This window comes from Xenopus laevis, chromosome 2L (genome assembly GCF_017654675.1).
Source record: "Xenopus laevis strain J_2021 chromosome 2L, Xenopus_laevis_v10.1, whole genome shotgun sequence".
NCBI lineage: Eukaryota > Metazoa > Chordata > Amphibia > Anura > Pipidae > Xenopus > Xenopus laevis.
The window spans coordinates 185,594,936-185,611,574 of record NC_054373.1 but is presented as its reverse complement, the minus strand read 5'-3'; the positions used below and the strand labels follow the sequence as shown (position 1 = coordinate 185,611,574).

General features: G+C 41.2%; 1 protein-coding gene across 2 annotated transcripts in view; it reads left to right on the top strand.

The window, feature by feature from the left end:
• The first annotated feature begins 9,514 nt into the window (after positions 1-9,514).
• The window catches only part of uvrag.L (UV radiation resistance associated L homeolog), a 68,769-nt gene continuing 61,644 nt past the window's right edge, over positions 9,515-16,639 (top strand). The window contains exon 1 of one of the 2 annotated variants that reach the window (XM_041581129.1): positions 9,515-9,815. In XM_041581129.1, the coding sequence (XP_041437063.1) occupies positions 9,675-9,815 (141 nt within the window). In that variant the 5' untranslated portion in view covers positions 9,515-9,674. 2 annotated transcript variants of the gene reach the window in all.

Sequence of the window (16,639 nt, the reverse complement as noted above, 5' to 3'; positions counted from 1 at the left end):
TGAATGTTTTACTAAAATGAATGTATATAGATACAAGTCAAATTTATTTTTATGTTCTGTGAGTGATGGAAATGTTTGGCTTTTAAAGTGTTTACATTAAATAACGAACGGTATAAACGTTGCGTACAGAGTTGTGTTTTTTTTCCTCTTCCTTGAAACGGATCCATTGGGGTTCCCATAGGGCAAAATTGTTGTTTTGGTTTATGTGTTGAGTGATAGGCTTCATTTTCCAGCAATGAATGGCAATATAATATCTTATATCTGCAAATGTATGCAGGTAGATGTCTTCTCCTTGAAGAACAAGCCACGTGAAGGTCAACTTTTTGGAGGTCAAGCAATTGCAATGATCCTATAGAACATGATGACATCTGTTGGCCCACAAAGCCATTTTGTCAAATCAGGGATTAGTTGCTCGGAGAGCAACTAACTATAATAAGAATACAAGACATATGACATCTGCCGGCTAACCCCTTGATAGATTTAAGCCAATTATTCCAGCTCAAAAGTGCTTTCTCCTAAAATTAGTGAGTAAGTGTCTTACTAGTGGCTGAGAAAGCTGGCCTGTAGGAGACTTGACTACTTATTGCAAAAGGTGTATAATAATAAAATGCTAGATTGCCTCCATCAGATACAAAGTCATTTAGCAGATAATACTCTTGCAAAGTAGCTCCTGTCCATGGATAACTTAATCCGGCCAACGTCCTATAGGGCTTCGGGGACTGATATCTTTTGGGCAGGTTAGAAAATTCCATGTGGTCCTCTCCCAATAGGATTGCATAGGCCTCCGTGAGGGTGGGAGGAAGGAGTAAGCCTTTGGAACCAATGTTTTTGTTTTGTCGACCTTTCCCCTATATAAGCTAATGGGATAGGATCAAGACCTATGAGACCAGTTCTTTGGTCAGGAGACAATTATCCTTTGCAGGAAAATTTGACCAGAGGTAAATAGTTAGGGACCACCATACCGCAAGACTGAATGAATACTCTTGAATAAAGGGACTCCTGCTTTTGAAATCAATAATATTTTTCCCTCTAGGAGAAAGCTGCTCCTATACCAGTAACAAAAACAGTTACACTGGGAACTAAGAGCTGGCTTGTTATCTCCCAGCTAAAGACAATAGAGAAGTACAGGTATAGGACCTGGGGTTTTCCTGATAAGGCATTCATCAGTTATTTAGATCGTCATACATTAAGGGGCCCATTCACTAAGCTCGAGTGAAGGAATACCGGAAAAAAAATTCGATTTTAGAATGTTTTTTTTGGCTACTTCAACCATCGAATTGGCTACTTCGACCTTCGACTACGACCTTCGAATCGAACTATTCGAACTAAAAATCGTTCGAATATTCGACCATTCGATAATCGAAGTACTGTCTCTTTAAAAAATTCTTCGACCCCCTAGTTTGCCACCTAAAACCTACCGAGGCCAATGTTAGCCTATGGGGAAGGTCCCCATAGGCTTTCCAAGGTTTTTCTGATAGAAGGATAATCTTTCGATCGATGGACTGAAATCATTCGAATCGTTCGATTCGAAGGATTTAATTATTCCTTTGATCGTTCGATCGAAGGAAGTGCGCAATGATATTCGAAGTCGAAGGATTTTAATTTGGCAGTCGAATATCGAGGGTTAATTAACCCTCGGTATTCGACCCTTGATACATCTGCCCCTTAGTCTACTAGAAAATCAATATTATATCTTAGTTGGGATCAAGTACAAGCAACTGTTTTATTATTACACAGAAAAAGGAAATCATTTTTTAAAAAAATGAGAATTATTTGGATAAACTGTAGTCTATCGCTGATGACCTTTCCATAATTTGGAGCTTTCTGAATAGTGTGTTTCAAGATAACGGATCCCATATCTGTAGTAGGATTTAATTGTTCTACGAGCAGCATGACTTTAGCTAAAGAAAATGTCCCGTCTTGCTTGGTACAATCCATCCCTGACCAGATGCTTGACTTGTACCCTTTTAGTACAGTAGAAAGAGAACTTTTTGGGTCTAACTGGTGTGTCCAAAGATATCAGCTGGGTTGGATACCGAGAGGAATCTCTTTGGGATTACAAGCACTTATCAATATTTTTTTACCACGATATTGAAATACAGCTAAAGGCAAAACTATGCTATGATTAAGTGTTGATGACACAAAACGCGTCAGGCTGAGGACACAATAAACTTTGTTCACTATGACTTGTTGTCTGGTTTAAGTTTGCCTTTTTTGAGTGCCTGCTCCATATTGGTTAAAAGGCAAAACTATATAAAGGCACGATTCTTGTAAGTAGCTCTCCAAAATGTGGACTATATAAACAACTTTATTTGATTTTTACCTATCATTCTCGTCTAATTTCGATAGCATGTCCTAGCAGAGAAGCCTCCATGAAATGCTGTGTTGACAGTCTGCTTATTGGCAGTTTATTTGTTTTCCTCCAATCCATGAATCCATGCGCATGAACACATAACACTGTGTTCTTTGTTTCTTATCCTACAAGGCCACTTATGAAAAGCCATAGATCAGGGGTGTCCAACCTGCGGCCCAGGATGGATATGAATGCGGCCCAGCTTGAAACACTCAGTTCCAGAGGAAACATCATAATAATGTAATAATAAGTCTATTTAATATCCAGGTGTCCCATATTCTAGTGTATAGCTCCATCTGGTTATCCAACTGGTATTGTAGTTCTTTTTTTTTTTATTCCAAAGTGTTTGTGTATTTCATGTGCGGCCCCAGACAGTTTTTAGAGAGCACAACCCTGCAACAAAGGTAGTTAGCTGCTCGGGTGCTGGTCAAATAAAAGAAATAAAGAAACAGAGTACCGCACTCACTGGGACTGGGGTTGGGACTTAATACAAAGAAAAAAGGTTTATTACAAAAAATCCAAAGTTTTGAGCACAAATGGTGCTTTTCCTCAGGAACAAGTTTGTGAGTGTGGTACTCTGTTTCTTTAGATATATACATATATAGGTAGCCAGTAAAACACCAGCCAAGGCCTGGGCGGGTATTACAAATTTACCGGCAATGTAGCTGCCGGTAAATTTGTAATACACCTAAAAAAAGCCCGTGGCCTGCCCCCAGCCTGCTCAAAACAAACCTTTTTTCCTGGGCTTCTTGCCAAATGCGTGCATTTGGCTCCGCCCCCTTTGACATCACGACCCGCCCAGCCAATAGCGCGTCATGGCCCCACCCCCTTTAGCGTCACAACCTGCCCTTTTAACCCCGCCCCCTCCACCTGCCGGTGAAGATTTTTTTAAAAGGTGGCAACCCTTTACTGTATATAGGACATGTTTAGTTAGTAGTTTAGTAGTCATTTAAGGATATAATATACAGGGAGTCCTTGCGTTAAATACACCCGACTTACATACCACTCATACTTACATACAGAGGCTATTGCCGTAACATACTGTTACTATATAGTATGTGTATTCTGACTTGCAGTATATTGAAGGGGTTGTTCACCTTTAAACAAACCGTAAGTAAGGGCAGATTTATCAAAATGCGAGTTTAGAATTTAATAAATAAAAACTCACCCACGTTCTGTTCATTCCTATGGGATTTTTAGAATTGTAATTATCAATGGAGGAAAGTTAGAACTCACAATTTGATAAATACGGTTCTAAAAAGCCCATAGGAATGAATAGAACGTGGGTGAGTTTTTAGTTATTACATTTTAAACTCACATTTTGATAAATCTGCCTTGCGTATGATGTAGAGTGTTAATTCTGAGACAATTTGCAATAGATTTTAATTTTTTTCTATTTGTTTTTTTCGAGTTATTTCACTTTTTATTTGGCAGCTCTCCGGTTTGCAAATTCAGCAATCTGGTTGCTAGGGTCCAGATTACCCCAGCAACCATGCATTTATATAAATAAGGGACTAAAATAAGAATAGGAGAGGCCTGAATAGAAAGATAAGTAATACAATACCCCCATTTGAAAGCTTGAAAGAGTCAGAAGAGGAAAGCAAATAATTAAAAAAACTATAAAACAATAAATGATGAAGGCCAATTGAAACGATGCAATTAGCAAATCCATAACATACTAAAAGTTAACTTAAAGGTGAACAACCCCTTTCAATACCAGATGAAAAGACTTCTCCACCAACACCCTTAGTAGACCACAAGCAGCTTTAGGGACTTAAAGGGGAAGTAAAGTCTAAATTAGAATAAGGCTAGAAATGCTGTATTTTGTATACTAAACATAAACATGAACTTACTGCACCACAAGCCTAATCAAACAAATGATTTATGCTTTCAAAGTTGGCCACAGGGGGTCACCATCTTGTAACTTTGTTATACATCTTTGCAAGACCAAGACTGTGCACATGCTCAGTGAGGTCTGGGCTGCTTAGGGATCGTAATAAATGTTTAAAACAGCACAAGTCAAATAATATCTGCCAGAAGCCGATACAGCAAGACTGATTAATAATCAGAATATACAGACTGCACTGGCTCCTGTGTTGTCATGTAATCTAATGTGGATTTTATCGTTTTTGTATTGTTTAATACAAACTTTCTCCAACTCTGCAGAACCAGTGGCTGCAGCTAAATAATCCTCCAAATAGAATCCCAGTTTATCTGTTTAAATCTGGCTCCATGATCTTTGTCCCTGCAGCTGGAGTTGGAAACAGTAAAGGGGATGTAAAGGCAAAAATAAAATCCAATACAAATCTCTACACAGTCGCCGACTGCTCTACAGGGAAACAAACAAAGCTGCTTGAGTTCTGCATGGCTGGGAAGTAAGGCGGGGGCTCCCCCTGCTGTACATAAGTATGATTGTTTCCCTGCAGAGCAGTTAGGGACCGTCTGACAATTCCTATCCACAGCAGTAAATGAAGGGAGAATTTCACTGCATACAGTCAGGTTTCTTATAAAAACGGTACACATTTTTTAATTAAAGTACAGGTATATTGAAGATAGGTTTCTTTTTCATTAAAGAAAGTAAAAATGGGATTTTATTTGTTTGCCTTTACATGCCCTTTAAACTTTAAACTTCATTTTGAAAAACGGTTAAAAAAAACATGGAAAGCAAATGAAAAAGTGTGTTTTTTCTCGCAACCAAGCTGAAAACAACTGAAAAAAAAAGTGTTTGGAAGGTGAACAATCCCTTTAACAGTAACCCAGAATTAGGCCTGACATGGGCACGGTGGATGGGTCGACTAGTTATTACAGTGATCATTACACTGCATTTGTATATGAGCCCATTACTATTTTTGACAAGATCATAAGCGTCACTGCCAATCACCCATTCTGCTCAGGGACAGCACCTATTTGTGACTGTGTGTTCCAGGGAATTGTCCCTGGAGGAGTCCCAGGTGTGTTAAAAATAGACAACATCACAAAAGTTATGCAATGTTACTGTGAGTGGAAAGCAGATACCCCAGCCAGGGTTCTGAACACTGTGTATTCCTTATTAGGATTTAGATTGGTGGAGACCTTTCACCCATATGAAGGAATTCTTGTGAGGAAGTATATAGGCCTGAAGGCTTGGATACAGACAGGTCTGTATAAATAGTGAATAAAGTACCCCCTCTTGTAAAATATAAGGATATTATAAGTTACCAAGGAGTTTCATGACCATATAAAAACACGAGGCCGAAGGGGGGTACTTTATTTATTATAATACACAAATTTTAGTGAGTCATGTGACAGAAATAACATCAGAAATCACCGTTTAAAACTGATGACATCAGAACTCACCGTTAATAAGGATATTTACAGGATATTCATGGTGTTTGTGTATTATAACCCTCTTATTGGCTATCCAGTACACACAGTACTCATGAATGCACTCCCACATCACATAACCTGTCCCCATTGTAAGCAGCAGTCCTGTCCTGCTTTATGGCAGCTGAAATTCTAGCTATCTGTATAACAGAACATTCTGTCCCAGTGGCTGCACAGATCCTATCTGATCCCCATTGTAAGCAGCAGTCCTGTCCTGCTTTATGGCAGCTGAGATTCTAGCTATCTGTATAACAGAACATTCTGTCCCAGTGGCTGCACAGACCCTATCTGATCCCCATTGTAAGCAGCAGTCCTGTCCTGCTTTATGGCAGTTGAGATTCTAGCTATCTGTATAACAGAACATTCTGTCCCAGTGGCTGCACAGATCCTATCTGATCCCCATTGTAAGCAGCAGTCCTGTCCTGCTTTATGGCAGCTGAGATTCTAGCTATCTGTATAACAGAACATTCTGTCCCAGTGGCTGCACAGATCCTATCTGATCCCCATTGTAAGCAGCAGTCCTGTCCTACTTTATGGCAGCTGAGATTCTAGCTATCTGTATAACAGAGCATTCTGTCCCAGTGGCTGCACAGATCCTATCTGATCCCCATTGTAAGCAGCAGTCCTGTCCTGCTTTATGGCTGAGATTCTAGCTATCTGTATAACAGAGCATTCTGTCCCAGTGGCTGCACAGATCCTATCTGATCCCCATTGTAAGCAGCAGCCCTGTCCTGCTTTATGGCAGCTGAGATTCTAGCTATCTGTATAACAGAACATTCTGTCCCAGTGGCTGCACAGATCCTATCTGATCCCCATTGTAAGCAGCAGTCCTGTCCTGCTTTATGGCAGCTGAGATTCAGTTAATTTAAAGGTGAACAACCCCTCTTAAGAGGCAGAAGTCATAACAACAGGCAGTGTCTAAGTTCACCTGCAAAAATAACTGTCAGGAAGATTATAATGGAGATTATAATGGAGTTATAGAATAACAGCATTGATTGGAGCAATCCGTTTTCAGCTAAAAACACTGAACAGAAATGGTTGTCCTTTAAAATGATATTAAATCATTACTGTTCTCAATTTATTCCCTTAAGGACTAAACATAGAAGCTCTAAGAATCATCCTGTGTGGCTTAATCCAGAAGTAAAGAAGTTAATGGGAAAGAAGAGAAATGCATTTAAAAACTACGAATCTGTAGGGACAGCATTTAATGAATATAAACACTGTAATAAATGTTGTAAATCAGCAATCCAGAAGGCTAAGAAAAGAAATGAAGAGTTAATTGCGGTGTAGGTGAAAACTAACCCTAAAAAGTTTTTTAAATATATTAATAGTAAAAAGATGAAGGTTGAGAGTGTTGCTCCATTAAATAATGGTACCAGTATGGTTGTAACAGATACAGATAAGGCAAATGTGTTAAATCAGTTCTTTTCTTCAGTGTATACAATAGAGGAGTCTGGGTTCACAGGCTCACTTAATAACTGCACTGATGGCTCAGCTCAATCTAGTCAGTGGCTGACTCAGGATATGATTCAAAAAGCTTTAATACAAATTAATGTAAACAAGGCTCCAGGGCCTGATGGCATACACCCCCGGGTTCTAAGAGAGCTTAGTTCAGTTTTAGACCAGCCCTTATTTCTGATTTTCTCAGATTCACTGTCATCTGGTATGGTGCCTATGGATTGGAGAAAAGCTGATGTTATTCCAATATTTAAAAAGGGATTACGATCTCAGCCCGGCAATTATAGGCCAGTAAGCTTGACTGTGGTGGGCAAATTATTTGAAGGCTTGTTAAGGGATCACATTCAAAATTTTGTCCTAATGAATGGCATTATGAGCAACAATCAGCATGGCTTTATGAAGGATAGGTCATGTCAGACGAATTTGATTGCATTTTATGATGAGGTAAGTAAGATTCTGGATAGTGGGGGGGCAGTAGAGGTGATCTATTTGGATTTTGCCAAAGCGTTTGATACTGTGCCTCACAAACGACTGCTTTCTAAACTAAGGTCTGTTGGGCTTAATGAAGTCGTTTGCACATGGATAGGAAACTGGCTACAGGATCGGGTACAGAGGGTGGTTGTTAATGGGACATTCTCTACTTGGAGTAAGGTTCTTAGTGGGGTCCCCCAGGGCTCAGTATTGGGTCCACTTTTATTTAACTTGTTTATTAATGACTTAGGGGAGGGTGTTGTAAGTAATGTATCAGTGTTTGCAGATGACACAAAACTATCAGCCCAATTAATTCCATCCAGGATGTGGCACTTGCAACAGGATCTTGACTAACTGGCAATCTGGGCAGCTAAGTGGCAAATGAGATTCAATGTTGATAAATGTAAAGTCCTGCACCTGGGATGTAACAATATCCACTTATACCCTTAGTGGGACTGCACTAGGCAAATCCATAATGGAGACGGAGCTTGGAGTCCTTGTAGATAATAAACTTGTCTGTAGCAAGCAATGCCAGTCAGCAGCATCAAGGGCAAATAAGGTCTTGAGTTGTATTAAATGGGGCAGAGAGTCACGGGAGGAGGGGGTCCCACTGTATAGAGCACTGGTAAGGCCCCATCTAGAATATGCCCTACAGTTTTGGTCTCCATCACTCAAACAGGACATTATTGTATTAGAGAGGGGACAGAGAAGGGCAACTAAGCTGGTAAAGGGAAAATCTTAGCTATGAGGAAAGACTGGCCAAATTGGGGATGTTCACGCTGGAGAAGAGGCGCTTAAGGGGTGATATGATAACTATGTAGAAATATATAAGGGGATCATATAATAATCTCTCTAATGATTTATTTACCAGTAGGTCTTTCCAGCTGACACAAGGTCACCCATTCCGATTAGAAGAAAAGAGGTTCCAGCTAAATATTGGGAAGAGGTTTTTCTACAGTGAGAGCTGTGAAGATGTGGAATTGTCTCCCTGAATCAGGGGTACAGGCTGATACATTAGATAGGTACAAGGAAGGGTCGGATGCTTTATTCACCAGTAGCTCCTCCCAGCAGACAGGAGGGAGCCAATGAGATTAGAGGAGGGAAAGGGGTGTTACAGGGAGAGCTGGGAAGTGAATCAGTGGTACAGGCTGATACATTAGATAGGTATAAGAAGGGGTTGGATGGTGTTTAGCAAGTGAGGGAATACAGGGATATGGGAAATAGCTCATAGTACAAGTTGATCCAGGGACTGGTCCCATTGCATTTTGGAGTCAGGAAGGAATGTTTCCCCCTCTGAGGCAAATTGGAGAGGCTTCAAATGGGGTTTTTGCCTTCCTCTGGATCAACTGGCAGTTAGGTAGTTAATAAAAAGAAAAAAAAAAAAAGGTTGAACTCGATGGACATCTGTTTTTTTTCAACCTTATTTACTATGTTACTTACTTACTATGTTACTTACTTACTATGTTACTTACTATGTAATAAAAGGTGCAACGCGGGATAACAGTCTAGTATCCCATGGCAACCGATGTAACATTAACAGATCAGCTGTTTGAAAGTCCATCTCACATAAAGTGAATTGTAAGCAAGTTGTTTCCCTAATGGCTGCCTTATAAGAACAGCTGATCCACCAAACACCCGCCTCTACAGCCGCAGCAATAGGGGAAAGATAAAGCGTATAGCCACGCCTATGTTACCATATTGACAGCTAAACTGCCCAAAGAGAATATTCACTTTAATCCCGCCCCTCTAGATACCTTTGTGTTGTTGTTTCTATCGTAAACGATCTACCGACCAATCCGCGCTGGGAAGTAGACGATGGGCGTGTCTACCGCCGTGTCCTCCCCTCAGCTGAACGTTGTGACCTATCTTCGCTGAACGCGCGCGCACCCCCTCGTAATCCGCTTGTGCCGTGCGCGCTCCGGACCCGGAAGGAAGCTGTAGTGGCGGCTGAGAGTCAGCTGGATGGGGAGGAGGAGGAGGAGGAAGACTGTTTGCTGTTAGGACTCCCGCCTCGGAGACAGTGAAAGACATGAGCGTGACTCTACCGGTTTCCCGCGGGAGGGATGTATTGGTTCTGGGCCCCTCGGTGTCTTTGCCTCCGGGGGTCGGAATGGTGCCCGGGCCTGGGGCTGGAGCCCGCTCACTGCATGTGGAGCTGCACACTCAGCAGGTGGGTCCCTGGCACGGAACGGTGCATTGTGGGTAAGGCTCAGGGTTAGTGGGTATTGCGGGTATAGCTGTTGTCTATTATCATGTCAGGCTGTCACAGTAGCAGTGCATTATGGGTAAGGCTGGTATTGTATTGTACGGGCGACTGACAGGGTTGTGATAGCTTGGCAGGGGGATTCTGCTACCAATTGTAAGCAGCAGTCCTGTTATGCTTTATGGCTGAGATTCTAGCTATCTGGATAACAGAGCATTCTGTCCCAGTGGCTGCACGGATCCTATCTGATCCCCATTGTAAGCAGCAGTCCTGTCCTGCTTTATGGCAGCTGAGATTCTAGCTATCTGTATAACAGAACATTCTGTCCCAGTGGCTGCACAGATCCTATCTGATCCCCATTGTAAGCAGCAGTCCTGCCCTGCTTTATGGCAGCTGAGATTCTAGCTATCTGTATAACAGAACATTCAGTCCCAGTGGCTGCACAGATCCTATCTGATCCCCATTGTAAGCAGCAGTCCTGTCCTGCTTTATGGCAGCTGAGATTCTAGCTATCTGTATAACAGAACATTCTGTCCCAGTGGCTGCACAGATCCTATCTGATCCCCATTGTAAGCAGCAGTCCTGTCCTGCTTTATGGCAGCTGAGATTCTAGCTATCTGTATAACAGAACATTCTGTCCCAGTGACTGCACAGATCCTATCTGATCCCCATTGTAAGCAGCAGTCCTGTCCTGCTTTATGGCAGCTGAGATTCTAGCTATCTGTATAACAGAACATTCTGTCCCAGTGGCTGCACAGATCCTATCTGATCCCCATTGTAAGCAGCAGTCCTGTCCTGCTTTATGGCAGCTGAGATTCTAGCTATCTGTATAACAGAACATTCTGTCCCAGTGGCTGCACAGATTCTATCTGATCCCCATTGTAAGCAGCAGTCCTGTCCTGCTTTATGGCAGCTGAGATTCTAGCTATCTGTATAACAGAACATTCTGTCCCAGTGGCTGCACAGATCCTATCTGATCCCCATTGTAAGCAGCAGTCCTGTCCTGCTTTATGGCAGCTGAGATTCTAGCTGTGTATAACAGAACATTCTGTCCCAGTGGCTGCACAGATCCTATCTGATCCCCATTGTAAGCAACAGTCCTGTCCTGCTTTATGGCAGCTGAGATTCTAGCTATCTGTATAACAGAACATTCTGTCCCAGTGGCTGCACAGATTCTATCTGATCCCCATTGTAAGCAGCAGTCCTGTCCTGCTTTATGGCAGCTGAGATTCTAGCTATCTGTATAACAGAACATTCTGTCCCAGTGGCTGCACAGATCCTATCTGATCCCCATTGTAAGCAGCAGTCCTGTCCTGCTTTATGGCAGCTGAGATTCTAGCTGTGTATAACAGAACATTCTGTCCCAGTGGCTGCATAGATCTATCTGATCCCCATTGTAAGCAACAGTCCTGTCCTGCTTTATGGCAGCTGAGATTCTAGCTATCTGTATAACAGAACATTCTGTCCCAGTGGCTGCACAGATCTTATCTGATCCCCATTGTAAGCAGCAGTCCTGTCCTGCTTTATGGCAGCTGAGATTCTAGCTATCTGTATAACAGAGCATTCTGTTCCAGTGGCTGCACAGATCCTATCTGATCCCCATTGTAAGCAGCAGTCCTGTCCTGCTTTATGGCAGCTGAGATTCTAGCTATCTGTATAACAGAACATTCTGTCCCAGTGGCTGCACAGATCTTATCTGATCCCCATTGTAAGCAGCAGTCCTGTCCTGCTTTATGGCAGCTGAGATTCTAGCTATCTGTATAACAGATATCCATAATCATATATGTGTTCTATTCTTTAGGGTTTAAGAGATTCTGACATCAGAAAATAACCTTTTTTTATTATCTGTCATAACATTGTCTTTGAATGTTATTTATCATTTTGCCATAAAAGTATTTGCCTGATGCTTTTACATTACCTTTCTTACTGCCCTGTTCCTGTATGAGGGGGCTGCCAAATTTGTGCAGCAGGAGTCTGTTACCACTAAAAACTCACATTAGTAAAGTATGGGCACTCCTGGTATTGGTTGTTAGATCACTCTCACTCTCTCTCTCTCTCTCTCTCTCTCTCTCTCTCTCTCTCTCTCTCTCTCTCTCTATATGAATATATATATATTCTAACATACATACATACAGGTGTGGGACCCGTGTTTTTCCGGATAATGGATCTTTCCATAATTAGGATCTTCATACCATAAGTCTACAATAAAATTATGTAATTGTAACATTACCAACAGGCTGGTTTTGCTTCCAATAAGGATTAATTATAACTTAGTACCAGGTACTGTTTTATTATTACAGAGAAAAAGGAAATCATTTTTAAAAATTCGTTTTTTTTTTCAATAAAATGGAGTCTATGGGAGGCGGCCTTTCTGTAATTTGGAGCTTACCTGATAACGGGTTTCCGGATAACGGATCCTATATCTGTATATGCAGTATCTCTCTCCCCCCCCCCCAGCACCAAGGGTCTTGTGTTTGTAGAAAAACCTGGTATTGTTACATGATATGTAAAACCGACATTTCGGTCACTATTGAGACCTTTCTCTTGAATAGGGACTGAAACATCGGTTTTACATATCATGTAACAATACCAGTTTTTTCTACAAACACGACCCTTGGTGCTGGCATTTTCTTCTATTTATTTATACATATATATATATATATATATATATATATATATATATATATATATATATATATATATATATATATATATATATATATAACAAACAGGGGAAAGTTGTGCTCACCACTATTTTTTAAAATCATTAGGCGGGGGTGCAATGAGGCTGTGACCACAAAATACATATAGACAAATACAAGATTCCTCTGCACTCAACCCATTATCAATATATTTAAGACAGAGACATTTTGTGCTACTGCTACTGAAAAATGCCTTACCCTTTAAACAAAACAGGGATTGTTTGTCCATATATTGCAATATATTTAAGCTGAACAACTACGTCAAAGTCATCCCATATCTGGCCAGTCCTATGCTCAATTTTCATCTGATTCATTAAGAATTCTATGGTTTAATTATACATTTTATAAAAGGGACGAATACGTTTTACCTGCAACTTACTTGCTGCTTTCAAAGTAAAACTCCCAAACTTGGCTGCCCTTTTATTAGACACCAGTGGGATCACCTGACTATAGTTGGAGGGGGTGGGAGCTACAACATGGAGCTGGTCACTGCTCTTGTAGAACTATAACAAACAAGGGAAAGTTGTGCTCACCACTAGTTTTTAAAATCATTAGGCGGGGGTGCAATGAGGGTGTGACCACAAAAAACATATAGACAAATATATATATATACACATACACATATGTAAAATGTTACATTTAATAGCAAATGTAACATGAGAGGCCTCTGCACGCTGAGAGAATGATACTTCCCATATATAGAGAATATGATATACCAATGATATTCGTGCAAGTTATTGGCTTCAGCACAATCAATAAGACCAAGTCTAATGGGCAGCATTTTATTTTGTGCTTTTATTGATAGCTGATGCCTGTGATCCACCTAGTAGTGATTAAAGGGGAACATTGCACTGGTGTGTGTATATTTTTATACTAATGGCCTTGATGATGAATTCAGAGTAAACCTGCACAGCTTGTGTATAAGGCTGCTGGGACGAGCGACCGCTATTAATAACGAGTATCACAGTGGCTGCATCTTAGACCGGAGAGAGTTATTAAAGCTATTCCTGTGTTATCCCCATGTACCAGATGTATCGGCGACCCCCTGCTGTTTGTGTAGTTGTGTCTTGTTGTTCCTGCAACACATTCTAGCATTACACGGAACTCCATTAATAATGCAGATCCCCCAGCATGCGCTCTCTTGTTCTGTAGATAAAATACAACGGAAAGGAAGGACACTGCGACTATTACAGGTATGGGACCTGTTATCCAGAATGCTTGGTACCCGAGGCTTTCTGGATAATGGATCTATTGTATTAATAATGTAGATCCCCTAACATACTGTCTCTTGTTCTGTAGATAAAATAGAAAGGAAGGTCTTTTAGGACCCTGCGATTATTACAGGTATGGGACCTGTTATCCAGAATGCTTGGTACCTGAAACTTTCCGGATAATGGATCCATTGTATTAATAATGTAGATCCCATAACATGCGGTCTCTTGTTCTGTAGATAAAATAGAAAGGAAAGGAAAGTCTTTCAGGACCCTGCAATTATTAGATGTATGGGACCCTGTACTAAGCACAATTCAGCAGGAACAGCCTATGTGCATGTGCAGGCAGTTGCCACCCTTACTGGGTATTTGCTGGCAGGGGATGTTGGGAGTGATAGTTCAGTAGTTGTTGTTTCTTGAATGTTTTGCACTTTCATTTGTAGTGTTGGCAGTGAACATAGTAGATAAGCTACACATTCTTTTTTTGGGTGTATTTGGAAGAGGTTACTGTTATTTCCTTGCTTTATTATTTATGGGTTGGGGTGGGGCAGGAGGGAATGTCGCTTCCTTGGAAAATCGCTTATTTATTTCCTTTTTTAACTATTTTCCTCCTGGGCCACGTTGGTTTGATAGAAAGCTGCTTGTGAATTTTCGGAGTATAAGTTGCAGCAGGGGGAACATTATTTTTATGCCACTGTGTTTTAACTTCTTATGTTTCCTATCAATTTTTCAGGTTAAAATTTTAAAGGCTAAAAAATATATCTCCCTCTAAAGGTGTTACAAGTATGCAACCTGTTATTCAGAATGCTCGGGACCTGGAGTTTTCCAGATAACGGATGTTTCCGTAGTTTGGGTCTTCATGCCTTAAGTCTAGTGGAAATGCATTTAAACATTAAATAAACCCAATAGGCTGGTTTTGCTTCCAATAAGGATTAATTATATCTTAGTTGGGAACAAGTACAAGCTACTGTTTTATTATTACAGAGAAAAAGGAAATCATTTTTAAAAAATTTGGATATTTTGGATAAAAGTGTCTACGGGAGCTTTCTGGATATCGGATTTCCGGATAAGGGATCCTATACCTGTACTGGCTCTCCTTGTACAGGTAAGGCACAAAAAGATTATATAGACTAAGTGGGGGTTATGACACCCCCGTAAGCTTGCGGTTTTGTTATATAGCTTCAAATGGAAAAGTACAAACTACAAAAGTATCTTATGCGGTTTAATATAGCAGTCATCTTCAGGAAACAGGTGCAGAGGGGCATAACCACAACCGTCGTGACCTTCTTAGCACGAGTCTGTTTCTGTGAAGAGGTTCCTCTTGGTTTCATCCTAGCTTGCATCGATATATGGTTTTTGCAAATAGCTGAGCAAGGAAATATAGAAGACACACAGTATAACAGTAAAATAGACTTTTTTAAATGATAGTAAACAGAATAGACTGACCAGTCTGTTTTATTATTATTATTGCACAGAAAAAGGAAATCATTTTTAAAAATTTGGATTAATTGGATAAAATGGAGTCTGTAATTTGGAGCTTTCTGGATATTGGGTTTATTAATAATGGATCCCAATTCTCTATATGACTTATCCTGATAGGCCATAAATAGCACCTACAAGTCTTATTTACCCCCCTGGGCCTCTGTTCAGATGTTGTTCTGCTTCTATCTGCCGTTTGTTGCTGCCTGCTGCTTCTATCTGCCATTTTCTTCTGCCTGCTGCTTCTATCTGCTGTTTGCTGCTGCCTGCTGCTTCTATTTGCCTTTTGCTGCTTCTTCTATTTGCCTTTTGCTGCTGCTTCTATCTGCCGTTTGCTGCTGCTTCTATCTGCCGTTTGCTGCTGCTTCTATCTGCCGTTTGCTGCTGCTTCTATCTGCCGTTTGCTGCTGCTTCTATCTGCCGTTTGCTGCTGCTTCTATCTGCCGTTTGCTGCTGCTTCTATCTGCCGTTTGCTGCTGCTTCTATCTGCCGTTTGCTGCTGCTTCTATCTGCCGTTTGCTGCTGCTTCTATCTGCCGTTTGCTGCTGCTTCTATCTGCTGTTTGCTGCTGCTTCTATCTGCCTTTTGCTGCTGCTTCTATCTGCCGTTTGCTGCTGCTTCTATCTGCCTTTTGCTGCTGCTTCTATCTGCCTTTTGCTGCTGCTTCTATCTGCCATTTGCTGCTGCTTCTATCTGCCGTTTGCTGCTGCCTGCTGCTTCTATCTGCCTTTTGCTGCTGCTTCTATCTGCCTTTTGCTGCTGCTTCTATCTGCCTTTTGCTGCTGCTTCTATCTGCCGTTTGCTGCTGCTTCTATCTGCCGTTTGCTGCTGCTTCTATCTGCCGTTTGCTGCTGCTTCTATCTGCCGTTTGCTGCTGCTTCTATCTGCCGTTTGCTGCTGCTTCTATCTGCCGTTTGCTGCTGCTTCTATCTGCCGTTTGCTGCTGCTTCTATCTGCCGTTTGCTGCTGCTTCTATCTGCCGTTTGCTGCTGCCTGTTGGCCCCTGTGAGCTGGGCTTGCTGCTGAAATCCTATTTTAGATGTATATACTCAAGCACTATTGATCTCCATACATCACTGCTGCTGTTCTTGTGCCTCTAACCCTAAGAGAGAGAATCCAAGCTTGCAATTGTATATCAGTACTAAGCCATGTGGCACAGAATGTATAAGGACAGACTGACGATGCAGTGACAGACAACAATATACTATTTATAAGGCCTAGTTCTTGTCCCTATGATATGGGACAGATTTTGAGATTAGTCCATATGTACTCAAGAAACAGACTTCCTTCACCCAGAAGAGAGAATCTACTCATATGAACTAATTGCAAGTAACGCATTATAACTGCATTGTGCTCAGTCACATGTTTCATCCGTAGCGATTAACTCCAATCACAAGTG